The sequence below is a fragment of the Empidonax traillii genome, unplaced genomic scaffold, assembly GCF_003031625.1.
Source record: "Empidonax traillii isolate 1590-97213 ecotype Southwest subspecies unplaced genomic scaffold, ASM303162v1 scaffold248:size1534464, whole genome shotgun sequence".
In the NCBI taxonomy this organism is placed as follows: domain Eukaryota; kingdom Metazoa; phylum Chordata; class Aves; order Passeriformes; family Tyrannidae; genus Empidonax; species Empidonax traillii.
The window spans coordinates 717,502-745,222 of record NW_020955441.1 but is presented as its reverse complement, the minus strand read 5'-3'; the positions used below and the strand labels follow the sequence as shown (position 1 = coordinate 745,222).

General features: G+C 45.6%; 1 protein-coding gene across 1 annotated transcript in view; it reads right to left on the bottom strand.

Moving 5' to 3' along the window:
• Nucleotides 1-27,721, bottom strand: part of SHC4 (SHC adaptor protein 4) — a 32,228-nt gene that overhangs the window by 2,748 nt on the left and 1,759 nt on the right. The window contains exons 2-10 of the mRNA XM_027888987.1: nt 20,048-20,118; nt 12,998-13,061; nt 12,018-12,137; nt 10,295-10,348; nt 7,300-7,351; nt 6,132-6,258; nt 3,936-4,113; nt 2,542-2,602; nt 965-1,150 (exon numbers count right to left, since the gene is read on the bottom strand). Of these exons, the coding sequence (XP_027744788.1) occupies nt 965-1,150; nt 2,542-2,602; nt 3,936-4,113; nt 6,132-6,258; nt 7,300-7,351; nt 10,295-10,348; nt 12,018-12,137; nt 12,998-13,061; nt 20,048-20,118 (913 nt within the window). The remainder of the gene's footprint in view (nt 1-964; nt 1,151-2,541; nt 2,603-3,935; nt 4,114-6,131; nt 6,259-7,299; nt 7,352-10,294; nt 10,349-12,017; nt 12,138-12,997; nt 13,062-20,047; nt 20,119-27,721) is intronic.

The following is a 27,721-nucleotide window of genomic DNA, read 5'->3' as shown; positions in this document are numbered from 1 at the left end:
AGGGAAGGATTACAGCATGATGCATTTGCTGTGAAAAAACGAACAATTACTGAATGTACTAAAAAAACTGGGTGGTTTGGGATATAGCCAGTCAGACTGCAAATGATTCACAGGCAGGATTCTTCTAAGGAAAAGAAAAGGATACCACTTCTTCAATGGAATTGTGCAACCTAAGGCTCCTCAGGATATAGGCAGTTCCTTTCAGAGCATGATACAGCCCCAGGTTGGAAATGTCTCAATGGTCACAGATTTCTTTTATTGTAGTTCTGTCCACTCCTTTGTCCACTTTCTCGTGTGGGGCCAACTCTGACAGAGAAAACACTCAGTGGGAAACCATAAAAGGCAAAGCTAATAAAGTCTTTTCAATAATGAGGACAATCAGTAGCCAACTATATAGTTATTTAATGGATATCCACCACTATGAGTCCATAAATCAAGTTTTAATTTGACAAGCATTTAATAGATACTACTGATCAAACAGTTTCATTTAGGAATTACTGGATGAGATTCAATGGTCATTTATGGAAGAACTGAGAAAAGACAGTCACAATGATCCCACTTTGACCTTGCATGCTACTGCCTGTGAAGCAAAGGCATCTGAGGTCACTTCACCTGAGAGTGGTTAATGCATTGAGCATACAGGAGAGCCCTCTTCCTTGAGGCATGACACTGTCCCAAGGTTTTGTTTCATCTTAAAGATTTGCTCATCATTACCTGTGGAACTCTGCACATTGTCATCAATCAGCTACAGAAGATGAAAGGTTACTCTGCTTGTTTACCATCACTACTTTTACTCTTTAATCCCCTTTCTCTTGCATTCAACAAGCCAAAAGAACAGGATAGATTTCTTCCCCCTGCCTTTTCCTTATTTCTTACAGGAAAACCCAGCCTTTCTCCCTGCACACAGATGACAAGGTTGGTTGTTTTCAGGCTCAGACAGACATGGTGTTGCAGTGGGACCTACTGTGCTGGCGCAGAGGGCTCCCCTGGCTCTGTGCTGCTGCTGCTGCTGTACCACGGGCTGGGCAGGCTGCAGGCTGCAGGGCCTGGGTGTTGATGTAACAGGGGTCATCAAAGAGATCTGCTTTGTAGGCAGGTTTCAAGACTGTTGCCTCTTTTTTTGTCTTCTGGGATCTTTCATCACAATTACCTGCAATTAGTATAAAGTAGGCACAGATTTCCTCGTTTTTTTCTTTTTTTTTAATCCCAAGTTTAAGTAACTGTAAAAGCTGAAATAGGAATTATGTACTTCTTTATATCCCACTAAAGTAATTCAGAAGGAAAAGAAAAATGGGCAAATGAACTTGTTTTTCCTTATGGCTAGAAGGCACAAGGTACACTATCCAAAATTAATTAGAATGAAGTTTTCAAAAATGTTCTGCACTGTTTCAGTTCTGCTTTAATTACTGTCAGCAGTGAACCCCCCACTGATTGGAAAGAAATTAATATATATGACTCTACAAAGACACAAACCATATATATTGTTTGTTGCAAAATCCTTTTCTTCCCTTTTGCACCACAAAAAAAGCTTGTGGGAAGCTGAACAATTCTGTCTCTTGCTAATCTGGTGGACCAGGAAAGATGGAGGAGCCTGGTGCTTTGTGGCTCTGCCTGGAGAGCCAAAGCCACATCTGTCAGGTCAGGATTCGAGCCTAGGAACAGGCTCACAGAATATCCCCTGCAGGGTATGAAAATAATAGCACTCCAGCTCGCCAAATAGCAGGCATATTTCTGCTCTTCAGAAAACGTTTTATTCATAGATCCATTCATTCATTCTTTTATTTGTTCACCCTCTCTTTGTAGAAACCATTTGATTCTCGCTCCCTTGAATCGGAAATAACACAAGAAAGTGAAGTATCCCCTGCAGACAGAGTAATGGATCACTTCAGAGCAGTGCAGGTGGGAATTCAAAAAAGGATCTCATTGTGCAGGCAAAGAGATGAGCTGAGGAAATGGGCTCAGGGCGTCAGCTGTGGCCAGGGAAGACCAGAAAGAGATGGAGGCTGATGACCTCCTGGGGCTCCTGAGAGCAGGTTTTGCTAAAGGCAAATTGATCCTGGGCACGAAGCCGCCTGAGGCAGGGGAAGGGCACAGTCACACTGAAAAGTCAGTGATGCTGAAGCCAAGGGACCAGGCTCTACTGGAACAACAATCTGATACTGATAATTTGGGTTTCATTGAGCGTTTGTAGGGGGAAGGGGCATATTCAGAGACTGAAATGTAATGAAGTATCTTCCTTTTTCAAAGGGTATGAAAAAAGGGAATAAAACAACAAAGAGTATGAAAGAGAATTAAAAAAACAAAGAGCTACTGTACAGTATCATGAGAAGTAAAATAAGACTGCCAGCAGACATGAAGATAGATTAGTGGCCTTTAGAAAAGCTGTAAGGCTTTTTTGTCTGCCCTTCATCTAGGGAACTAGAAATGACCCACTAAATAGAACACTTTTCACCATTGTATCAAAAGCCAAGGGGCAGCTCTTTCAGGCAGCCTGCCTTGGTTCATTCTGCTTATGCATGAGAACGAAAAGAGAGTACATACCCACAGTTTTGTTTTCTTCTGGACAATTTTCATATATATTGATGAATGTTGGGCTGCCTGTCTGTAGAAAAATCGTAACAACAGTCACATATAGCAGTCCCTTAGAAAACTCAGGCAACTTTAAAACATTCAAGCATCAGTCAGTTAACATACTGGTAACTAAACATATCTTCTTCACCAAAAAATTCCCATCTCCTCAAATAATATTTTGTGCTGATACTTTTCTTCCTGCAGGGTGCCATGTCTGGACTCCAGCCTCACAGAGACCATTTACTGCCCAGTTATGTATCCAAGGTTTATTATATACAGTGTAACTCCTAGGTAAGAAACTTCAGATTTCCTTATAAATGTCCCTTATGATAAAACCAAGGAGAAATAACTACAGGTGTCACGGTTTGAAAGTGAAATGGTCACCAAGATGTCTGAGCAGCGCTGGAACTGAAGGGAAAAACACAAGGTAAAAAGGCATTTGCATTTACATTCTGCAGGGTAGCTCCTTGGAACAACTCTGGCTTCAGGTGCAAACTCAGAATACAGTAAAACACTTCTAGAATTAGAGAACTGGGGAGGTGGAGATCACCAGGCCCACAGCTGAGATGTAGAGTATGATCATGTTAACAAAGCAAAAACTGGAGGGAGCAGTAGCACAGCAACACAGCCTGGGAGCAGTGGCCACCAAACACAAGTAACACTTGGGAGCAGCAGCTTTTTAGACAGAACCAACTGGATTCCAGCAAGCACATGAGTGTGCTCCCTCTGAACAAAGCAGGGGTGCCTGCTTTCCCGAGCGGGGAAAGGATGGTGTTCCCAAGGACTCGACCAGCAGGCTTTAAAGCCTGTGCAGCCAGTCTGAACTTGGCTCTTTTTACTCCCTGATTGGGTTTTATTCCCCATTATCGCAGACAAGAGCCACAGATATCTGCATCTTTAGTGGCTGCTTTAACAGAGCCTCCTGAAACTCTCCAAGAGCAATGAACGTTGTGTATGTTTTTAATCAGTCAATGTTGTATGTATAAGTTGTAGAGCATAATAGACAGGATGAAATATTTATCAGATCACAGAATCAGGAGCCAGGAGGTCCCAGATTTTGCAGATGTTCTCTCAGACAAGCCATTTAAATCGGTATCTATTTTCTTCTCAGAACTAACGAGTGAACAAGGGAATATTACTCGGTCTTCTAAAAGTACTCTAAGGACAAACCAGTTAATATTCAGAAAGTGCTTTGGGATTCAATTATGTACTAAGCATCATTAAATCTAGCCTAGAAAACCTTTTCCCAGGATAATCAGGACCTGGTTCTGATGTTAATACCATACTGTAACACCACAGTAACATCTTATTATTCATTCCCATAATAGGCAGAGAATATTTATCCCAGAAGATGATGTACTTACTGAGCAATGCTGCTTTTTGTACTGGACAGGACACTTAGCCCTTTGGTCTGTTTGCGCTTTCATTCTCATGTCTAACACTCCACCGGTGGGAGGCTCCTTCCCTGGAATTTCGTTGTAATATTCATGATCCTCCCTCTCCTGTGAATTCCCAGCTGATCCATTAGTATTTGCTGCCTCACTGAAAAAAAAAAATATGAGGGGGGAAAAAAACCTACTGATGTAATCAATTGCTTTCTATTGTAGGCAAACGTCCCCAGTGTCTGCACATTGCACAATACACAGATCAGCCATATGGAGGCTGTAAAGGGCTTTGGGCCTGAACTTTCAGAGCTCTTTATTTTTCCAGTTACTTCTTCCTGAATTAAAAATTGAGTCATCTCAGTTTGGGGTAAAGGGAGGTACAGTTATTTCCTTAGCACTAGGCAGCCCACATACCTTTTCTTTGACTTGAAAATATAAGAGGTACCTACAGAAGCTTTTAGAGAGGAGTGTCAATGCGTTGTTCATTAAGGTATCCAAAATGTTGACCATTAAACTAATTCCTCTGGCTTCTAGGCTGAACTGTATAAATCTAAGAGATTGCTGGGGGGCAGGCAGACTTACAAGAGGAAATTAAAACCTCGTGGCATTTAATCAGACAAGCCTACAAGTGGTTTAGAAAATCAAGTACTGCTACAAAGAAAAAAAAAGTTGTTTTCCTGAGTGGAAGGTACTCTGAATTTAACAACCATAATCAATATAAGTGTTCTGTCTCAGCTTGAAGAAAACACTGAATGACATGAAGGAGAGTGCCCAATGTTTTTCTTGAGCTAAACCAGAATGATGACAGTTTAAATGTACAGCTGATACACTGCAAAGCAACTAGGTGCTTCCTGTACTGTCTCCGGTCCCAAAATAAAAAAACTCATCTCAAATCTTACTTCTCTGATTAACAAGAGTATAATTGGATAAAAGGCCTCGAGCAGGAAAGAGATAAAGTTCAAGTAGTTGATTATGTGATATGCAGTGCAAGTATTTGATTATGTGATTCATAGTAGTTTGGAAGGGAGTGACTCATTCACACAGCAATATCCGACTTCTCTGCCCGAGGGTTGTTCTCTGGGGCTGGCTGCGGGTTGTGCTCCAGGAGGAAATCTAATTAGCCTCTGCCAGTTCTCCCTGCTCCTATGATGCTTGTGCCATAACCTAGCAGAGTTCCATAGGAAAAGCTTTTCCTCTGGTTACTGTCCCCAGGGAAAACAGACCAGTTTTAGCAGCGGAATGGCAAGAACCACTACATCCACTGAAATAAATATAAGCTGGAGTTTCTCTTATGTAATAAAACCAGCTCTGCTGTGTTGCATGAGGCACTGTACCAGGGACACTGCCTGCACAGGGCTCCAGTGCAGGAGGATGCACCAGTGCATCAGGATGCAGTTAAATGGTGCTACAGCTTTGCCTGCTCATGGGAGGTAGCAGGCAATCAAATTTGGTGTTACAGTAAAAAGAAGCCTGAGAAAAATAGGCATGGCTAACCTGTGAGGAGAGTCATAAATTAGAGCAAGAATTGTGTCCCCAGTGCAATGGAAAACGGGTAATTGAAATGGGGAATTGTGGTCCAGAAACTAATCTAGGCCTTGTATGCTGGGCACTGTGCAGAGCACAGGGCTCCCCACTTTCCAGCTCCAGGTGCTGGCTGTGTTTAGTTCAGTACACAAGGCTGATTTAAGTCACACCAGGTGAAAACCGAGGCTGCTGCCAGGACATGAGGAGAATAGCAGAAAGGTGAATTAAAATGGCTTTTTTCCCCACCCCACACTTTCCACAGCTGCAGGAAGCTTAAACTTGGCACAGGCCAGGACTGAGCTCAGCCTGTGTGTGTGTGTGTGTGTGCTATTTATAGAGCTGAACTTACTTGGGCAGAGTAATTTGAACATTTGTTCAACTTGCATGACTTAAGACAAGGCTGTTTTATCTAAGGAACAGTACAGCTACATTCTGTGTTCTGCACCTATACAAATGTCACAGAAATCAACGGAATTAATGGAATAAGCTAATTTTAGTCTATTATACTCTGCACATAGAGACATATGTGCCTATGTCCAGAAAGCATCTCTAAAGCATCTTACTTATGAACCACTCTTTGTAATGTATTATTTTCCTGAAAAGTACTAAAGAGAAGGAAAACACCATTTAAGTGAGTGAGAATGTGCTGACCTTTCATTAGATGTAACCAGGCTGGATGGGTTCTTCAGGTACTGTCTGAAGCGGAGCTCAAAAGCCTGCCCTATGGTGTTTATCACCTCCTGTGCCATCCCATTGGGACATTCCAGAATGTGGCATGCTGCAAAGAGACACCTTATTTTAATTAGGTAAATGCAATTTATAACAGAAAATAGAGACTTAAGCTACATTGCTTATAGCAGAAGAACTGGGCATGAAAATATGTATGTAGATAGCTTTAGGACATTATACAGACTGAGACTGATCACATGGTAAGGAAATTGCTCTAGATATATTAATCATATCTTTTTTTTTTCTATAGTTCAATAAAAGAAACTCTCCATTTATGCTTCCTGCATCTCCTCTTCTCCCTGTGCCTGGCAGTAAGGAGCAGCAGGGGAGAGAACCAGCCCTACCAATGTGCAGTTTTCATGTGAAATGCCTTGAAAACACAAGGCTGGGCAGCACTGGCAGCCTGGGGCTGAGGGGTGACAGCCCAGACTGTAAAGCTCCAGCCCAGCTTCTCCAGAAAACATCCTGATCTTATGAGCCACCCACAGCACCTCAGAGTGAGCTTTGCAGGAGCCACCACTACCAACTCCAGAGCCATCAGCAGCGCTGCTCTGAGAACTGTCTGGCATGAAAGAAGCAGCCAAATTCCAGTCTTTCTTTCTCGTGCTGCCCACAAATAACAAGTGATGGAAAGGGATTTTATCCCCTGCGTTGGCCTCCAGAGGGGAGAAGGTCTCGTACACCTGAGTATGTATATACATACACCCCACTGCCTTCCAGCAACATAACCAGAAGTCTGGGTTAGATGAGGAGGCTCATTCACTACCCTTCCCTCACCTGGAAGTTGTCCCAGAGCAGGGCAGCTGCCCACCTTTCCAGGGAAGGCCAATTTGGGAAGACTCCTACCCCTGCATGGAGCCAGCAGCTGGTATTGCTTTAGTCTGACCTGCAGACTCTCACTTTGTTGCACAAAGAACATGACATTTAGAGCTACAGCCTGTACGTCATTAGCCCTATCCATACAGCAGAAATTAATAGAATATTGAGCTGTCCAGTAGCTTTCTTGTTTTAACAGTCAAACAATTTCTTGTTACATACAAATAAAGCAATTATATAAACACATATAACAATTTGATAATTGTTTCAATACCTCTCTGATTAACAGGATCTTTTGCTACATATGCAACATAGTCTGTTGTATCCTATAGGAAAAAAGACAACAAATGTATTGAAAATTATCATGATGAACCACCCTACCACCATAGCAAAGCAACTGAGTATAGACAGATATATTTTTAGCTTTAAAACGTGTACTTCTTTCAGGGAAAAACCACCAGAGGTACTAGCAAAGTGAGATAAGGCAAACATCAGTGACACCCTGGTGGCTGTGGACACAACAATTGTCCCATAATCTTTTCCTTCCAAAAACCACACCAGACCATTTGGCATTCTTCGGGTCTTCAATAAACTGTGTATTCAATTCCAGCTCTGCAAGCAGAGCAGAAACACAACTGGTGCCTCAGCAGCAGGCAGAGCTGCTCTCTCCCACTGTTCCCTCAGAGTAACTCACCAGCTTTTGGCTGGGACAGTCCTTATCAGTTTCAGTGGAAGGTAAAGCAGTGCTAATACACTGCAAAGGACAAGTTGTAATGTTTCCAATTTGTAGCATGAAGGCATCTTAGAGAAAAGTTAAACTTTAAAATGCTGCCGAATAAAATAGATATCCAATCTCAGTTGCTGCTGCCCGATTTTAGTCTGGCTACGATCAGGTTAAATTACTCTGGATCTCAAAGCTGCTGCTGAAATCAGACAACCACAGTATAATCACTTGTCTGTTTCTGATTCACTTCCCAGCCAGCACTGAAATAATCCTCTTTTTCTAGGGAAACTGAAAAGAGAACTGGAATAGAAAAATTAACATTTCTAGTCATACCGCAAAAGCAAAGAGTGGCTTGATAATTCAGTGTTATAGTAAAATTGGTGAGGTAATGAATAACATTCTTTTAATTATTAAACATGCATTTTGTTATTTCAGATCTTAAAGGCGGGACGGGGAAAATGCAATTCACAGCTTAAAGGCATGGCTCTCTTGAGGGAAGATGCAATCAGCTGGCAGGAAACAAGGCCCCATTTGCAATCTGCACAAGAACAATCATTTAATAATTCACAATGAATGACACGAGAGGCAGGTCTTGGGGCCAGCAGAACTTGTCCTAGATTATTCCTTTTAAATCTCCGAAGTTAATGTCATTAAAACGAAGCAAGCTAAATATTTCTTATGCATCTAGTGAACTCAATTTCCTTCCTTTTCCTTTCAAGTTTTTCTTAGAGATCATAAATATTTTAAAATAAATTAGATCTAGAGAGCAAATAGACTCTAAAGTAACTGGAGCAGTACCTGCTATTTTTATGCCTTTGTAGTGTTTATGCACATGGCTGGATGACTTTGCTTTAAAATAAAGCCAGAATAGGCTTAATTTTCAGGCAGAATAGTGTTACTCCTTAACAGCACAGAGCAGCACTGAACTGTGCTTGGACCCTGAGTGTGGGGGCAGATGGAGAGACATGTCCTGTGGAAACTATCTCCCATTTTAAATTGAAAGGGAATTTTGAAAAAATTACCTGAACGACACACCGAAACTGCCCCTTATGTGAAGGGCCACTAGATTTATAGGTACCACTGCTGAGCAAGGCCTCTGGTTTATATATCCTTCCATTAAGAAGTGTCACCAGCTGCACCACCAAGCCCATTTCCTGCAGCACATCTGTGTGCAAGCACATCTCTTGGTCGCCCTGCCATTAAGTACTGACCAAACCCAGCCCTGTGTCAGCCTGTGACATCTGATGGGATCACTGCACAAGACCAATGCAGGATAATAATATAAAAAAGACTGAAAAAGGGCAACAAGCCCTGGAGAATTACTCATCCAACCTGCTTAGCTGAGGTCTGAAAACACATACCCGAATTCTCCAAACTGGACAACCAGCATGTGGGACATAGTAAAAACTTCAAAAGCAAGTCAGCCTAAGGGCATATTTAAATGGTTTAACTATCAAGAAACTGGAATTTGGAAATGATTATGGTGATGTACAACAGCATACCAGCACCTGGAGCTACTTGGAACTCCATATCAGAAAGGGTCTGCAAAGTGCAAAGACTCTCTAGTGCAGTGGGGTGTATTAGGGTAGCACAGGCATCTCAAGGTGAAATTTGAATTTCTTAGACTCTCAAAGTGCCTTAAGGTTTAAATGGGATCTTTAAGGATGTAGTACTTTGGCACCAGGCCACCCTTCTGGGTGCAGGACTGACAGCACAGAGCCTGCAGACATTCTTCCTCCCAGCCTTCCAGCCTGATTCCAGAAAGCTCCATTTACATCACCCACATGCCCTTCCAAAGAAGGGCTGTCAGCCACACAGCACCAATTCCCAGCCCTTTTTTCCTGACTACTCCTAAATCCAAAGAGGCAGATCTGTCATTTTCCAGTCAAAGTTGGATCTGGCTTCCATCACAGTGTTATCAAGAGCAAGACCCAAAGAGCCTTCTCTTTTCCCTGTTTCATAAGACAAAACAGGGAGACATTTAACAAAATTGAAGGGCAGAAAATTCGAAACTGATTTTAAAAATACTGGTTTCATACCACATGGAGTGTAAAATTCGGAACACTGGCAGGGCTGGGCTTGTTTATAGATGACATTTCCTGCTTAAATCATTGCAGTAAAGAGTTTGGAAGAAGATGGAAAACCTCTTGCCTGAGAAACATCAATGACTACGTAACTGTGACACCAGAAGGAACAGCCCTATCTGAAGGAAGAAGGTGGTTATGTAGGAGTTGTTTGACTCAAAATTCATCTAAAAGTATAGAGGTGCCAGTGCTGATCACTTTTGTGACAGCTCTTGGATTACAGGGACCACAGAACCCATCGATTCCAACATTAATGTTCTTATTTTTAGATCCCCAAGTCAGAGCTCCTTTTCAGTCTCAGTTCCTGAGTTTTCTTGTATTACTGGTCGCGATCCAGAAGTGTGGTGTACCCTGTTAGTGCTTGTGGTAGGAAGGGATGAAGAAAATTATTTGCAGGTACTTTCATTCTCATAATAATTTCATTACACCTGCAGAAGTGTATCCTATGAATCAATACTTACTGGGTCACCTCCAGAAGCAAATGAGATGGACTGCATATGATGGTTGGCAATAATCTGAAAAGCATAACAAACTAGTTAAACATGCTCACAGGCCACACCTTAGGAAACAGCAGAGCATATATCTTCCTAGAGCAAGCAATTAAGTTCATGACCACCCAGTCCATTAATACATGCATGTATCATTTGGGAAGGAAGGAGATAAAAATAGGAATAATTTTAAGACTACCCATTCATGTTTAGTAATGTCTAGCTCCCTGAGTAATCTTCCTTAAAGAGTTTTCAGAATTAATTCAATCACCAACTTCTAACCTAGTCAGGATGAAGCTAAATGAAACTTTGAAGGGGGAGTAACTGCAGACACTGGATACGTTTGCAAAGTCTTGAGATACTAATTAATTTTAAAATTACCCATAATTTTATTTAAATGTCTGATGTATATAATGGTGGTGTTTTTACAAAGAGGCCCCATTGATAGTCTGATCATATTCTCTCTCACCATTAGCACCAAGCTGTTACCTGGCAGAAATTTCTCTAGCCAGATCAAACATCAGTTCTTCTTGGTTTCAAACACTACCTCATCTCTGGAGACAAGCTGGTTTTCATTATAAAATCAAGAGCAATAAATTATTCAGGCTGAACACGATGAAATATGGTAGCAGCACAAGACTAGAATAAGAATAAACAGGATTTTCCATTTGAAAAGGTCTAGTAATGAGTTTCAGGACACTGCCCTGCATGTCTGTGTGTGCAATGACCAGCACATCAGCGCTTTTTGAAGGAGATCTGCCCACCTGGCTTTTAGTGCTGGTACAAACAGGAACAGGTTAAAAGGGCCACCCTGTAGCTGCCAAACCCCAGAGCTTTATTTGCTGTAGGGAAGCTCTTTCCTGCTGTACCCAAAAGGAAACCTTGTGCCATAAACCCTAATCCCTCCTAGCACGGGTGTCCAGTGGACAGGAGACCTCTGTGCTACAGGCAAACCCCAAGAGCTGCCTGATGCTTACCGTGGCACCAGCTCAGTGCAGGGACTCCTCAGAGCCAGTGAGCCAAAACTACCTCCCTGACGTTCCCCTGCTCCAGCTTGGAGCAAAAGCTGCTGCTGGCCCAGGGCGAGCTCATTCTGGGAGCTGAAGCCAACAGGAATTAGGTGGGCAGGACAAAGCTCCTCATCCCATCTGCCAAGAAGGAAATGAGCACACCCCAGTTCCAGAGCAGATCCAGGCTCCGGGGAACACGCCTCGATGAAGCCTGGAGACTATACAGACTTTACATAGTGTAACTGATTGTACATATACACTACCCAGCTGTAAAATAGCTTTGAATTACACCAAAGCCAAGATCTGACTTTATATTTATACCCTTTTTCTTTTTTCCCCTTAAGACTTGTCAGAAACTCCAGTCAGAACTGGTGCCTTGTTTGTCAGGCACTGAGGCACTGTGCAGGCAGACACACACACACACAAACAGTATGCCAAGTGCTTAAGGATCCCCACCATGGAACAGACCTTCTTAAACAAAAAAGGCATGTGCTGTATGTCCAATTATCCCAAAGTGCTTTTATTTTTAAATTCAGAGGCATCATGTCATTCAGCTTCACCAGGCATGCACAAGTCTGCTTAAGGGTGCTGCTTTCCCCTTGAAGGGCCCAGCCCTTCCTTCAGAAGCCACTGAGGAGGAGAAAACAGTAGGATGGATAAAAGGACACTGATTACATGTACCCTACCTGCTGAGTGTCAACATTAATCAAAGTGAGGCTGCTCGTTGAGATGGTCAGCTTTATATTCACGCCAGAAAACTGAAGGTTACTTTTGCCAAGTACAGAAGACAGAAACTTCACTGGAGGCTGGGAACAAAGAAACAAAGAGGCTGTCAGGGGCAGAAACACATCGAAGTCAAGTAGCTTTTACAGTATCTTATTGAGACTTTCAGTGGAACAGGGATAATGGCTTGATCAAACACAAATGGATCCTATAACAAACATCAGCTCTGAATACAGTACTGGTAGGCATGGTTTTTATGTCAATAATGGGAAAAAAAGTTTTAAAGCAAAATCCCAGTGAGCTAAATGTTACAGCTGGCTCAGTAATTCAGACTGTGTAATTTTCCTTCTGAACTCTTTGTTTCCTGAGGATGAAGTGCTTCTGAGTAAAACAAGAGATTGTCTCCTGTATTCATTTTTCAGGAGCAAGTTCATTCCTCCCAAGCTCCACAGTTACAGAAGGAAATCAAAAAAGTTCCTCTGGACACGACCCAACAGTAATCACTAAAGTTGCCCCTCATTGCATCCCAGTTACTTAATAAAACCCATTAAACACTGCCATTTTAGTTGTGTTTAATTTTTTATACATATATAAATAAGAAGCAGGTGATCCTCCAGTGAATCAGCTCCCTTTTGCAATCCAAAAAAACACCCAGTTCCAGTAATTTACCAGCCAAAGCCTAAAACCTGTGAAGCACCATGCACTGCAAGGGCTGGTAGAAGCAAAGCATTAATCCTGAAGAAAATAAAGTAGGGCATGGCCTCAGCCCCAAAGCAAGTAGGCTAAACACCCTGCTACCAGTGCTTTCATGTTATACATAGTGAGTTCAGATGGATTAATATGTGCTAAATCCAGCGTGGATTGAAGCCTGTTAAGAAATCGTGTATCCAGCTTATCAAAAAAAGATATAGAAAATTAATTGTTCAGCTAAAATTGTATTTACCTTCCGCTTTTTTATAGCTCCATTTGTACCTGATACAGCTTCACACAGTCGGCTTATTGCTTCCCTGCAAATAAAAAAACACAGCACAAGCTGCTGGATCATTTCACATTCATCATCTGAAACAGAGCCAGCAACGCTGCAATTAATTGTTATCGGCCCACTTATAAATGCTTAAATCTTCTGGAAGGTCTTTCACAGTTGTTTTTCTTTTTTCTTTCCTCCCACTGCTAAAAAAAATAAAAAGCCTATTTGACAAAATACAATGATTCAACAGCCTGCTTTAGGCTGATTCTTTTTCTTCATCAAACACACTAGATTCACCTAAGGAAAATTTGTTTAAAAAACCCCCAAACGTAATTAGCCACAAGACGCTCAAAATGACTTCAAATCCTCTTTCTCAGTAGGGTTGAGAGGCCTCTTGCTTGGCAGGAGGGGCTCCTCCCTGCCTAATCTTTCCTCTTTACTGCAGCAGGTGCATGCTGAGGGAGCTCAGCTGGGGGCCCTGATTGCCTTTCTGGGACTTGGGGTTTCTTTCAACAACAACAACAAAAATAAAAACAAGACAAAAGTGTGGAGGGGTGGGTGGGGAGGCGTAACCAACTCCTCCAGTTCTTCTTCAGAGCTGAGGTCTCAGTTCATGTCATTACATCTGGGGCAGGACTTTCCCAAAGCAGACATTCTTTCTAGCCACCCATTATCCTCTACAGGTGCCTCTCAGTTAGGGCAGCAGAAAGGTAAGGCACAAAACACTTGCAGCGTTCACTGGTCTGTATCTAAGGCAGCTGAATCACACACAGTATAGCAGAGTGACATGCTGTGCCTATTTTCCACACTTGAACAAAGCAAATTCTGCTCTGTGCCCAGGCAGGTGACTGGTTTGGACATGCAGTGGAGCACTGACTGCCCTGACTGAGGTCAGCACAGCAGCTGGAAAAAAACTTTTTGCTGGCAGTGACAGGCTTTTCCTGACTGTCACATTGCTCAGGAGTCAACAGAGAAATGGTGCCCCCTTCCTGGGGTGGAATGTGCTTGGCAAGTTTTCTTAACCTTGCCTGGACATCCCGGTCTGAGCCGCAGCCCCCGACCTCTCCAGCTGCCCTGGCCCTGAACCACAGGGCCTGTCACCCTCTTGGGCTTCGGGTCCCACATCAGGCAAATCCATTCTGAGGCTGTAGCCTCAGCCTTCCTCTCTTGGCTGAATTCAGAGTTGGGCTTCCTAGGGTCGGGATTTGGTTTTGTTCTTAAGGGGAAGGGAATTAGTTCGTTTAATTATTTGTTTATGTTACTGGATTATTATCCAAAGAGCTCCTTAGGAAACAAGCTAGTCAGCAAAGTTTGTTTCCAGATCCTGGTGCGTGTGGGAGGAAAATGCCACTGGGCTTCATTTCCTGAGAAAGTTTTGGTTCAGAAGGGCTAAAAAATATCAGGAGACCACACAATGACTAGAGGCTCCGGCCATCCCACAAAGCAGAGGTGCCCCCGTGAGGAGTGTGGTCCCCCCAGGACCCTGCGTTGTGCCCAGGGAGCAGAACAGAGGGGAAGCAAAGCCGGCCCAGCGCTGGTGAAGCCCAGCAGTGCTGCTGCCCCTGCTCAGTGCCCCCTGAGCTGCTACACCAGTGACAGACGTGGTTAAAGCCCTGAGGGTCAGTGGCACACCTTGAGTCTTCCTGTCAGAGAACATCCTGGGCAATCCAACCTGCAGACTGTCAAATGAATGGAGACCTCACCCACGGCAAAATAATAAGAATGTGATTAATATGTTCTGAGTGAAAACAGCAGGGAAGAAGAGGGGCCTCATTGAGGGCTACACAAGATGGGTCAGAAACTGAGCCTTTTAAACATTGCCTATTTTTAGCATTTTAAAGCAAAGTACTTCCCCCCTACACAGTTGAAAATATGTTTTGAAGTGAATTCCTGATATCCTTCTTGTTTAACTCCTTTTTTATATAGCTATTACCAGAAGAAAGGCCAAAAATAAAAAAAAATAAATAAAAATACAAGGGAAAAGCATCCTGCAGGATGATCTTGCAGATTCCAATAATCAGCTTGGAAAATGAGAACTCATTTTCTCATTCAATATTAAAGGAAATTAAAATCAGAGCCAAGACATTAAGGCTACTTGGAGTCTTCAAGTCTAGCCCTACCTAGAAAGAAAACCAGATACAAAACAAATTGGAAAAACAGGGAAGTCTTCTCTTTTGGTGACAAATGAGTTCTCACACATGCAAGGCAGCTCGTGTGGATTAAGGAGTTGTAGGCAAAGTTGCCAGCCATGGAGCCCATTCTTGTACAAGCCGGTGTGGTGGCTGCCCACTTCACCACTCTCTGAAGCACCTGTCCAGCTAAAGGAATTAAAAAGTAGGCAAATCATTTCTACTTAATAGTTGCTATTACATCTCTTTGGTAGGGGAAATTATCTTCTCACAGGCATTTCTTGCTGCATACCTCTGGGTGGTCTTCTAAGTGATCTAACAAAACTTCACATTATTTTCAAGGTGTAAAAAGCAGCAGCTTGGTAACACCTGCTGCTGTGACAGAACACTTCCTACCTGCAGTCATTTCCATGAACTAGAAACTGCACCGCACATTAGGAAGAAAAGAAACTCTGGATATATCCACAATAAACTGAAATGGGATTTACTGTATCTGTGCTTTCTTCCTGGAAATCTGCTATTAATTCATTCTTGCAGCCATTCATTTTCAAACAGTTGCTTGGGCAAGTCTCTGCTTTTAGATCTGCTGGAAGATACACCCATGCACAGCTCACATGGCTGATCTTCCTGGGCAAACGAGCTACTTATGGGTTACTGGCATTTACTTGGCCATTTGATATCTTCCAAATCTGTGTCAGTACCAGAAAATGTGGCCTTGTCATTCTAGTCATATTACTGCTGTTTCTTTTGCTCTTCCTTGCCATTCATCCCAATACAAAACACTTTGGGTTGGTCTTTTTGTTTTTCATTTAAATCACCCTGAATGAGATAACTCCAATTCTGTACTCTGCAGCAGCTCTTCTCCACCCTGGGAGCAACAGAATGGAATCAGGAGAGCTGTGAGGATTTTAAATTGTTCTTGTAGTTTAAGGTAAAGAAAATCTCGCTCCTCAACTCTTCAGGCATCTTCTGCTATTTGAAGTAGATTCACTGTCTGCCGGTCCTGCAGTGCCCACACAATTACATAAAACTGGTCATTGTTTCACTGACACAGTTTTCCCCTTTCCATAGTGAATGGAAGAGATCTGGGTCAGATCTTTTCACCATCCTGAAAAATATTACTCTGAAGCACTTTGGTCCCCTGGGCTGTCACCACCAGCAGCTCCACCACAGAGGCAGCGCTCCTGCTCCTGCCCCAGCACGTGTTCCTCTATCACAGGGGACATTTTTCTGCTGGACACCAGTTCAGTGAGGATCAAGGCTGGCACAGGTCTCTGGGGGCAGGGATCCGGGAGGTGGGATGGGGAAGCAGGATCAATCCTCTTCAGTTGAGACCCCTGAGCACAGCTGTAGGCAGCTCCCCACCCTCTGAACAGGGGCAGTGCCGCAGTCCCCACGCAGCCGAATGCTGTGGGAGCCGCTGGCACAGGGAATTTTTGCTTTCTCAAAAAAAAATCTGACGCAGCCTCTCACCCCCCAGGGCACTGCTCTGCCCGCTGAGTGAGCAGCAGCCACCCCCCAGGGCTCAGCAAGCACTGAGGCAGGAAGGTGTGACAGGGTGGCCTCATTTTTGGCACCCATAAGCCTTTAGACCAGTTCAGCAGTACAGTCTACAGGTTTTTCTCTGGGTCTGCAGCCCTGGAGTGAAACCTGTGGCAGATGCACCTCTGCTCCTCCCAGAACGTGCCCGTGCGGGAGAGGCCTGTGGGCAGTAACACTGAGACACTTTGTTTATTGTTTCCCCAAAAGGAGAGTAAAAGATGAGAGCTGGGCTGATGTAAGCAAGCAAGCATGCTGTTGAGGATTTGTTTTTAAGCATCTAGGGCTCTGCCTACACCATGTAACAGAAAGGGATTGTGTGGCTCAACAAAGTTGAAATTAATCCTCCAAACAAAGTCAGCCTTCTTCCAGCAGCCCTCCCCAGCAGCACGTTTCAGAGGCCCTTCACCCCTCGCTGCCTGACCATTTCCAAGTTTGCAAGTTAATACCCTGATCCAAGATACAGAATCCCTTTCCCATAAGTGCCCAAATACAATGAGTAATCATCAGCTTGATTTAACAGGAGTGGGTAATGTGTAAAAGAGCTGAAGGGCTGGACAGGGGAAGCACATGTCAGGGTCCAGCAAAGGCAGGACCTGCCACAGCACGAGGGTGACAACCCAAACATGTCTTGTATCCAGAACAGCAAGCACAGCACATTTATGTGCAACCATTTAGAAAACAAACAAACAAAAAAAAAACACAAACAAACAAACAACACCAAAAAAACACAAATCCCCTCAAGCAGAAGAATCTCTAACACTTATTTCTTGGTGTTACTTCTGTTATCTCTATGGAGTTTGGGATCACGAATTTCCACAAAACGGGAGGGGTGTCCTAAGAGCATGTAAGTCGGGTCACAGGCAGGCAACAGCAGAGCTGGAAAACTGCTGCAGTGAAATCTGCTCTGCCAAGCCCCTCACCACACTGCCATCCAGGGTAAAAAGCACCTCAGTGCCTGGCCCTGCCCTTGCTACCCTGTAGTCATTTGGCCCCTCAGCACTCTGCACCCCATGGTCATTCAGAGCTTCACTTTCTGCCTTCCCTAACCACATGCCTGGTAAGTGACTGAAAATGCAAGCCCAGCAAGAAACTAGAAAATAAATCCTTCCTGCTCATCTCTTTGAACTCCTCACGGCACTTTGGCAAACAGGAATTTGTTGATCTTTCCAACATTCACGTGAGGAAGGTAAATAACTTCAGTTTTAGAGACCATGAGGCTAATTAAGCATGCACACACACATAGAGCAAGGCAGGGCACAATTAGAGAACGTTTCTCCAACACTATAAAACAGAAGAAGCCACTTTGTTTAGTGAAATGTCATCAAAGTAAAAATATTTTTTAGCCCAGGACAAATAACAGAGGTGATTAAGATGGGATCATTTCCAACAGCTCCTTGGTTGGTGCATTGTGCCTGTGTCTATAAACTTGCTCCCCCGGGAGAACAATAGGGGAATAATCAATGTTATCTTTGCTCCAGTCAGCTTGTAATCGATCGAACTTTAAAGTTTGCATGCATGAGCTCAGCACTTCAGCATTTGGTTTGCAAACAGTTTAAGTTTTGAATTTCTCATGCACAAAAGAGCCCGTTAAGGTCAGCAGTGGCATTTTTTTTAGGTGATGGAAATAGTTCCATTGTTAAGTTTTGACACAGTTCTGCTTAACAAAACCTTACTATCCAGCCCAAATTTAGGTTGGCAAGCTCTTGCCCCGCAGTAATTCATATTCATTATTTTCCAGACAAACCATCCAAAGCCCTGTTCTGTCAGTGTAGCAGCACACACACACTGTGCCTTGCAAACGGGAGACAACCTCGCTCTTTGGCTGAGCTGTGAAGAACACAGTGGCCCGGGCTGATTGCTTTGGGTTCAGTGCATTACATGGCTCTTTTTGATCAGTAAAGGACAGGGCTGAGGGAAGTGTATTTGTATCTCAGGCACTTCTTCATACACACATGCAGGAACTGGGTGAGTGCATCCTTATACTGATTGTAAATGTCAACAACTGCTGATTCTGCATATCAAACAAATGGGGCAGCTTTCACATGTGGTATACAGGCACTGAAGGACTCAAGTTCTTCAGCTGATAAGTCTGAGAGCCAACAGGTAGAAATAGAACAATTATCTCTTCATGTTCCTTTCCTTTCTCCATGACTTCTTTGATACAAACACTTGAGGAAGCAAAAGAGCATCTGAAAATAATCCGCCAGCAGGAAGGGAGAGTTGGGCGGGTGCAGGAAGCCTCAGCCACACTCCTGGCATCCTCAGCATGAATTATGTCAGAAAAGTAGCTTAGAGGATGAAGGAACATGTCTAAGGCCAGGCCAAAATGCCCTGCACCCACCCTCCAACAACCTCTGAAGGTGCTGAGCTGCTGAGGCTGCAGGGGAGAGCACTGGTCCTGACTGCTGGACCAGGAGTTCATCCCAGCAGCACAATGCACTCAGAGCTGGAAAGGGGGTGATTGTTTGGAAAACTCAAAATTTCCTGCACTGCCAGACTCACAAGAATAAATGTAACAATAAAACTGGGCTTTTCTGTTCCCGGCAGGACATTTCAGCCACCCCACAGGTGCATATATTAACAATCTACACCCAGCGACACAATCTGCAACAGAAGTTGCGAACTTCCCAAAAGACCACAAGGTATTTCATGTTTAAACCACAATCAGTTGTATCTGAGAGTGAATCTTTTTCTGATTTGCAGCCTGGAAACTTAGGCTTGCGGTACAGATGGAAACAGCTGTATTTCAACATGTTTTCCTTGTGAGTCCACTTCCAGCTGAGCCTGGTCTGGGTGCAGATGAGGTCAAGCAATGTCACACGTCTGACAAAAATTCATCAGATGACCTTGCTGGATTGAGGGAGTGATGACCCTTTGTGTCAGGTGTGAAGCAGTGTGGCAGGGAGACCTGTGACCATCCTGGTTCCCACCTTGGCCATGGCACCCACAGCCATGGGAGCAGCAGGGGATTTATTTACCCTGTGCCCCGGGAGAGCCTGCAGGCAGCGCCGATCCCACGTGCACAGTCCGGCTGCTGCCGGTACCCGACTGGCTGGGGATGCGTGTGCTATGCTGTGACTGCAGGGGGAGGCTTTCTGAACAAGAACTGGGAGAGAAATGAGCCCTGAAACAATTCATGAGTGCCTGAAACAATTCATTTTCCAACGCAAACAGCCTATTGTAATGATCAAATAATTCAAATCATCACTCAGGAAAAAACAAAACAAATCAAAATAAAACATGCGAACTCCTATTCAAAATTATCTCAGAGCTTGGCAAGCACCCTCAGCTTTATATAGGAATTAGCACTTGGGCTTTTCATTCTTGGTCTGAATCTCAGTTTTATACCACCTACCTGGTGACTTGTGTTCGTGTGCCAAAGTCCAGGGATCTCATTGACTGCAGCACTTCAATACAGCCCATGTACTATGGAAAAGAGAGAGACAGAGAAAAGGGAGGACTCTGTTAATATCTGGTACACAACTAAAAGGAGGATCACAGGAGGAAGCAAATGTGACTCCCGTCCACTAAGTTTATGCAGAACCAGAGTCTAAAAGGAAAATCGAATCAGCCATCCTAAAGCTGCTTCCTAAATAGATCTTGTTTTACTAAAAAGTGTAGAGAAGACCAATGAAGATATCACAATGGCTTCAACACCACAGCACCAAAAAAAAGGGTAAAGCACTCTGGGGAAACAAAATACAATTATTCCTTTTTTCCAATTCTGCCTGATCTCAGTTATTGGCCTGTGACAATGAGCTGGCTGGGAGCAATACATGAAGAAATACTGGAGAGAACAGAGCCTCCAAGAGCAGACAGGCTCTGGAAGCCCCACGAGACCAATGCACTCAGAGCCCCCATGCAGAAGAGCTGAGTGTCCCTTCAGAGCAGTAGGAGACATTACAGGGCACAAGGAAAAACACTGGCTCCACGCTGCTGCACATCTGATGACAAATAACCTCTGCAGAAGATGAAGGAGGCAAAGTTGCAATTAATTCCAGCTCATAGCAACAGCCTGCACTATAAAGTGACCCACTTTAAATGAGGGGTGACTACCACGCTTCTGTTGTACAGGACAGAGCTGGAGGCTTTTTCTATACTCATTTGGGATTTGCATAAGACTGATTTTTCAGAAATATCAAGGATGTGCATGTCAGCCCACAGACTCCTTTGACCTATGGCACATTTTCATCTCGCTCAAGTATGCTAGGCTAATCCTATCCACTGAATTTACCCCTCCCCAAACATATCTTAGTAATTCCTTCGGCATTTCTGCTGATCTCCGCCTCTCTGCTGCTGAAGCGCTCTGATCTCTTCATTTCATGAAGCTGGCTTAGGTCTGGGTCTCTCAGTTCGCCTTTTGGGACCATCCTGCAGTGCTCACACGGTGCCCAAGAGCTGCAGCAACAGCCTGCCTGTGCAGACCTGTCCTGCAGAAAGCCAAAGCCTCTGGGATACAGAGACAACCTGCAAATCCCAGGCAGGGACATGCATGCTCTGTCCCCTCGTCTGAATAGATAGAAAAAGCACTGTCTGTCAGAGAAAGGTACTGTATTTACTTCCTCCACTTTACTTTGCCCGTGAATCGATTTTTCTGCTGGGCCATTCAGAGGGGGTTGGATTTAGGTATCTGTTTCAGCTTTGGAGACTTTTGGAAATGAATGTGTGTGTGAAAAAGAGAACGTTATGTGTGCAGGCAGGCAGGGATTCCACAACAATTGTATTATCCCTATTTTGGTTTCTTTCCAGACAGCAATGTAACCCTTGGGAGAACTCCAGAATTAGGTCAGGGACCTGGAAGGACATCAATAAGAATCTGAAGGGTTAGCAGAACTGCTTCCCTAATGAACATTTAATGACTTTGAGAGCTATCTGCCTTGTTAAAGATATTCCTGCTTAACGGGAACAAAGCAAATGTGGAAAATACGTCTAAGCCTCAGCCTGTAGCACAGCAACGACCTCTGATCCCACAGTATAAGGTCAAGCATCCTGTGAGCTGGTTGGCTGCTCTTCTACCCTTGAAAAAAGAAAAATTTAGAGGAGTAGGTGAGTCATATGCTGATAAGTGAGTCCCCATTGCATCCTGAACAGATGCGTGGGAAGCTACTCTAAGCAAAGATGAAAAATCAATATTAGGTTTTTGCATAAGTGACCCTGAGTGAAGCTGAACTTATCAATGATTCACAAAAGACCTTTTTTTTTTTTTCTTTAAAAGCCTGAGTAGGGAAGTGCATTAACATGGCACCTCACTGCATCTCTCATTTATTTTAGCTGCTGTTGGTTATCTAAACTGGCAGAGTTAGTAATGGCTGAACCTTCGTATTGCAGTAGGAAGGGACAGAAAACCAGCAGAGCCCTGGGCAGGGGGACAATGTGGGACTGGGGCAGAGGAGGTCAGGGTCACAGAGCCTGGGAGAAGCCTATGGAGCCCATAAAAGGGCAATGGGATGCCAGAAAGCGACGCAAAAAGACAAAAGACGTTCTCCAAGGAAGAGAAAAATAATTAACAATTAAAAAGGAAAACATTAACCCCTCCATAGCAAAGTTAGACAAGCAGCACAACCGATGCGTGGGAGAAAGAGGAAGGAAGGCAGGAGAGTACAATGTTTGCCTCAGAGACTTCAGCATGCAGACTTCAGTTCAGGCAGTACCCACAGTGTACCCCCCAAACAGCAGCTCCCACAAAAAGTGGGGTCATCTGGCGATGCATAGCTCTTGCCCCAGCCCAAGCTATTCACCAGGTGCTTCTGGGATAACCAGGATTAAAATATAATGTCCAAGGAGGAGGCTGCTTCTTCTGAAGCCCCACAAGTGGAGGCATGGCACACCTCCACTGAGCTGGGGAAGCCAGACACAGGCACAAGGGTGCAGTGACCAGCCTGGGGCAACAAGCACAGACATAACTGCAGAATTCAGCTATCTACAGAAAAATAAAGCACCAACAGTGAAACAAGCCAAGTGCTAAAGAACTGATCTCGTTAATGAAAGCGGATGCTGAACCCAGTGTTCTCTCGGGAGCGGGATGGAGAGCTCCTGCCAGGACAAGCAGCAGCTCTTGGGAAGGAGAGGAAAGGCTCACTGGCCCCTGCTGGAAAGGGAACGGCTCCTCTAATGGCAACACGTGCAAAGGTGTCCCCTGTCTCCCTGCAAAGAGAGACACTGGCACTGGGGGCTGCTTTGTCCCCTGGTGTTTGAGTCCAGAGGGTGATGTGGGCCTGGCTGATGTTTCCCCACGGCACCAGGATGGCAGGGAGGTGGCAGGAGAGAACAGTGGTTATTGAAGACACACACATCCTTTCACATCTATTTACAAGAGATGACAGAAAGGGACGGCAAACAGGATGAGGGACTGTGTGGGAGGAGATGTGAAGGCACCAGGCAGGGCCCATGTGAATAAGCTTTTCAGGCACTTTCTAATCCAGACTCACGTCTCATTTCATTCCCTGTCATAACGCAGTCAGTGACTCCAGCTCCAGCTTGAATGACAGACAGTGATTCACACACAGGAAACATAGAATCATAGAATCATTAATTTGGAAAAGACCTCTAAGATCATCGAGTTCAACCATTAACCCAGCACTGTCAGTCCACCACTAACCAGGTCTGCAAGTGCCTCATCCACATGTCTTTTAAATACCTCCAGGGATGGCGACTCAACCACCTCCCTGGGCAGCCTGTTCCAGTGCTTGACAAACAATTCCATGAAGAAATTTTTCCAAATATCCAACCTAAATCTGCACCCCCACCCCCCTGGCAAAAATTGAGGCCATTTTCCCTTCGCCACTTGCTCGTTACTTGGGAGAAGAGACTGACCCTCACCTGGCTACAACAGCTTTTCAGGGAGTTGTAGAGAGTGATGAGGTTGCCCCTGATCCTCCCTTTCTCCAGGATGAACACCCCCAGCTCCCTCACAAGACCTGTGCTCCAGACCCTTCCCCACTGCCCTTCTCTGGATTCACTCCAACATCTCAATGTCTTTCTTGTTGTAAGGGGCCCAAAACCTGACCCCAGTACTGAGTCCTGAGGAACACCAGGCCTTTCACTGTGATCCACTAAGTGAATTGTGGGAGATCAGGTTAGTCAAGCAGGACCTGCCTTTCCTAAACCTGTTCTGGCTGGGCCTGATCCCCTGGTTGTCCTGCACATGCCATGTGATGGCACTCAAGGTGAACCTACCCTGGCACTGAAGTCAGACTGACAGGCTTGTAGTTCCCCACATCCTCCTTCTGGCCCTTTTTATAGATGGCTGTGACATTTGCTAACTTTCTAGTCAACTTAGACCTTCCCAGTGAACCAAGACTGCTGATAAATGATGGACAGTGGCTCAGTGAGCACTTCCACCAGCTTCCTCAGTCCCCTTGGGTGGATCCATCCAGCCCCACAGACCTGTGTGCAACTAATGGTGTAGCAGGTCTGATTATTTCCCCTTGGCACTGCTTTAACAAGAGAGGGGAAAAACCATTTCTAAGCTTACCATCACTTTCCTTCCAGGCAAGGGCTGCCTGGGGTGGGTGCTGCCCCACAGAGGGACCACTGATTTCTGCCATGCAGGGTAAGCAGCTGCAGAGCAGTGGGAGAATTTTGCTTTGTTTTGCCTGAATAACTCACCTCCAGATTGCAGTGGACCCATCTGGAAATGAGACTGGACAGAAGCAAGCAGCAGCCACCAGCACGTGGCAGGACAATGGCACTGGAGTTATAAGCAGACAGGCCTCAGCATAAAAGGCAAAATGAGTTTGGGCAGTTACAGCCACGGTGCTGCCCCCACTGTAGCTGCTGCCAGGCTCGGGAACCTGCCTGGAGATCTCCCTGCTTTCACCCTGGCAGGAAGGTGAAGTGCTGCCTTCCCTCTATGGACAACACTGGGAGCAGGGTGTGGGGGAGGAGCAATGCACAGACCACTGTAGCTTTGGGAGGGGAAGTTTTCTAAGCCCTTCCTCAGGTGCTGCCTGTGGTAGCTTTGGGGTTGGAAAGCCACTGCGTCCACTGTAAAGCAGAGACCACCACAGCTATCCTGGCAGTGGCACTGTGCTCCTGCCAGGGCACAAACTGCACCATGCCAGTCAGCTCATCCCTCCTCACGCAGCAGGATTCACTGGGCTGGGGTCAGCACTGGGCAACACCATCAGCAGCCACCAGTCAGGCAACTAACGAAGAGCTTTGGCCCAGGTTTGCACCCTGCAGGACGTTCAGCTGCTTTGTTCCTCAGCTTGAACTACACTGGCCTCCTCCAGCAAACACCAGCCTCATCCAGATCCAAAAGCAAAGCCCACAGAGCCTCTGCCATCCCTGCAGAGAGGCCGAGGCAGCCCCCAGCACTGCAGATGGAAGTGGGACCCCCGGGCACCAGCAAAACAGGGGCAGAATGGGCTGGAAGACAGATTAGATACCTTCAAGGAAGAAAACAGCCCATTAAAGACCATTAAACACACAAAAAATTCCACTAGTGGTTTGTCGGTGTGCTCACCCTGCTCTCATCTTCTTCCCTGCAGCAGCAGAGGTGCAGACAGACTGACAGACAGGCCATTGGTCTGTCCTGCTCCTTGTGCTCACACAGCCCCTTCCCTAAGGACAGTGACCCGGGCCTTTTTGTGATGAAGAACAGCTTTTGATAAATGGAAATTTTCCTGAGAAAGTTTGACCCTTTCATTCACAGGTTTTCAATTTTAAATATATTTTGAGAAAAAACAAACAAACAAATAGGGAAAATTCATAAAAACAGAAACACACATATATTTTCCTTTGCCTTTTTAGTTTTGTGCCAGAAAATCACTTTCTGCAGTGGGCCAGGGCTCCAATAGAATTGGTTCCAAACCACCCTTTCCCCACTCTCCAGCTGTGACAAAGCAAACGGCCTGAAAACACGCAGGTTTCTGCTGGAAGCAATTCCCCAGGGAGGCTCCGGCCCGCGGGGGCGATGCCGGGGTGCAGAAGCGCAGCCCCTGGGCCAGGGTTTGCGCCGGTGGGCGCTGCAGGGCTGCCCGCACCCCATCTACCCAGCGCTGCCCACACCCCATCCACCCAGCGCTGCCCGCACCCTATCCACCCAGCGCTGCCCGCACCCCATCCACCCCTGAGCCGGCACCGCCAGCACCGCCCGGGCCCCCGCCAGCCCCGAGCCCCCGGCTCATGATTCACGGCTGCGGCTGCGAAGCCGTGAATCACCCGAGCCCATCTCCTTCCTGCCGGAGCCCGGCCGTGCACACGCGTGCAGTTATTTATTTACGGTGGGCGATGCAGGGCAGCTCTCCGGGTGCAGGGTCGGGGTGCTGCGCCCCAGGGAAGTGCCCGTAGCTGAATTACCACGGTGTTTCCCTGCCCTGAGCACGGCAGAGGCGCTGGCGGCTTCTTGGGACCTGAAAGGGCTGCCCCAAACCCCCCTTCTCAGCACAGAGACAGGGAGCACGTGCTCCAGGCTGTCTTGTCACATCCTCTGTGGACAAGAGCAGGACTTTGCAGGGCACAGGTGCCCACGTGCACTCTCTCAGGGCACACTTCATGTCATTCTGAACTCCTGTGTCAGAAATAGTCAGGCTCCTTTTACTCTAGAGGCATCCAACTGATTATAGGTAGGTATGATAGCGTATATCTAGATGCATATGCCATCAAACTGCTAGCAGAGGATCAACCTGTACATCGGTAAAACTCCTTTGAGACAAAGGATGCTGCAAGCAGCCTTTACCATATTATTTTAAAGTATAATGGTATTGTGATGAAATACCTGGCAGTAGCATTTCCTTTCCATATTTTAGTTAAATAGCACATTTTTGAAACCAAGCTGGGTCCTATCCTCCTGCTCAGGAGCAGCCACCTCCCTGGCACTCCCCAGCAGGCAAGAGCCAGGATAGCCAAGTGCCTCTTGGAATATTCCTCAGGCTCATCACAGCCATAACAAACACCAGCAGGAGACACAAGTGCCATGACCCCCATGGGCACTGATTAGAGAGAACCTCAGCTCCAGATGGGCAGCACTGTGGGAAAGGTGCATAATGGGCAGAATATGAACATGGGCAGGGTAAATACCGATCTTGTAAAGCCAGCAACAACCTGCATACAAAGTATGTTTGGAAAGATAACAGTGTGAGAATCGGAGCTGTCCAGGTTCCTATTAAAATACTAATATTTGGGCTCTTTGTTATTTGCACAAACACCTTGGGGGAACGGGTGCTGTTATGGGTCTCAGCCTCCCCCCCTGGAGCCCCGGTGACACAAGGCAGTGACACAGGTGCCCTGTCACCAGCAATCACACAGAGCCACAGCTACCTTCCAGGGGACACAGTCAGCCCAGCACTGCCTCCTCTTAGAACAACCCAGAAAGGCAATTTGTGCCTCGCTCCAGTCTGCAGGGGACAGCTTCTGCCCTACAGCATCTCTTTAATTCACCACATTATTGCCCTTGTAAAATAACTGTGGATCTTCTCCATGTAATTGCCAAATCCCCTTTAGATTCTGAGTAAGCTGTTAAGGCCAAGGCCTCTGGTAGCAGCAGTAATATAGACCTGACCTTCCTCCTAAAAGGGTCTCTGCAGAGATCCCAACAATCCCATAGCCCAGCAGGGCACAAGAAGCTGCAGGTGGATAGTAGGTGTCACCAAACACCATAGGAGAGAGGGCAAGGGCCAGGGCAAGAAGGTAAGGACTGGGAGCAGTTCCAACTGCCCAGCCCTTAGCCTCTCAGCCCTGCTTTGCCTCCAGGTGAGACCATCCCTCTGCACCACAGCCTCGCCATGCTGCAGCTCTGAGCCCCTGGACTCTTCTCAGCCCATCTGAGGCTTCATTGCCGGCTCCCAAAGAAGCCTTGTGGTCCATGGGGAAATGAGCACCTTGCCCACCTCTCTAATAACGAAGATCCCAACCCCCCAGGCTGCTTATTTACCAACCTGCTTGTTATTATTAAAGGGGCTGGTTGAAAAAAATACCAAGAGTTTGGCCAGGACACATCAGCCATGCTCTTGCAGCTCTCCTTGGGCAGGCTCCTGCAGGCCCAGACATGGGAGCATCAGGAGGAGGAAGATGGAGGGAAATAACT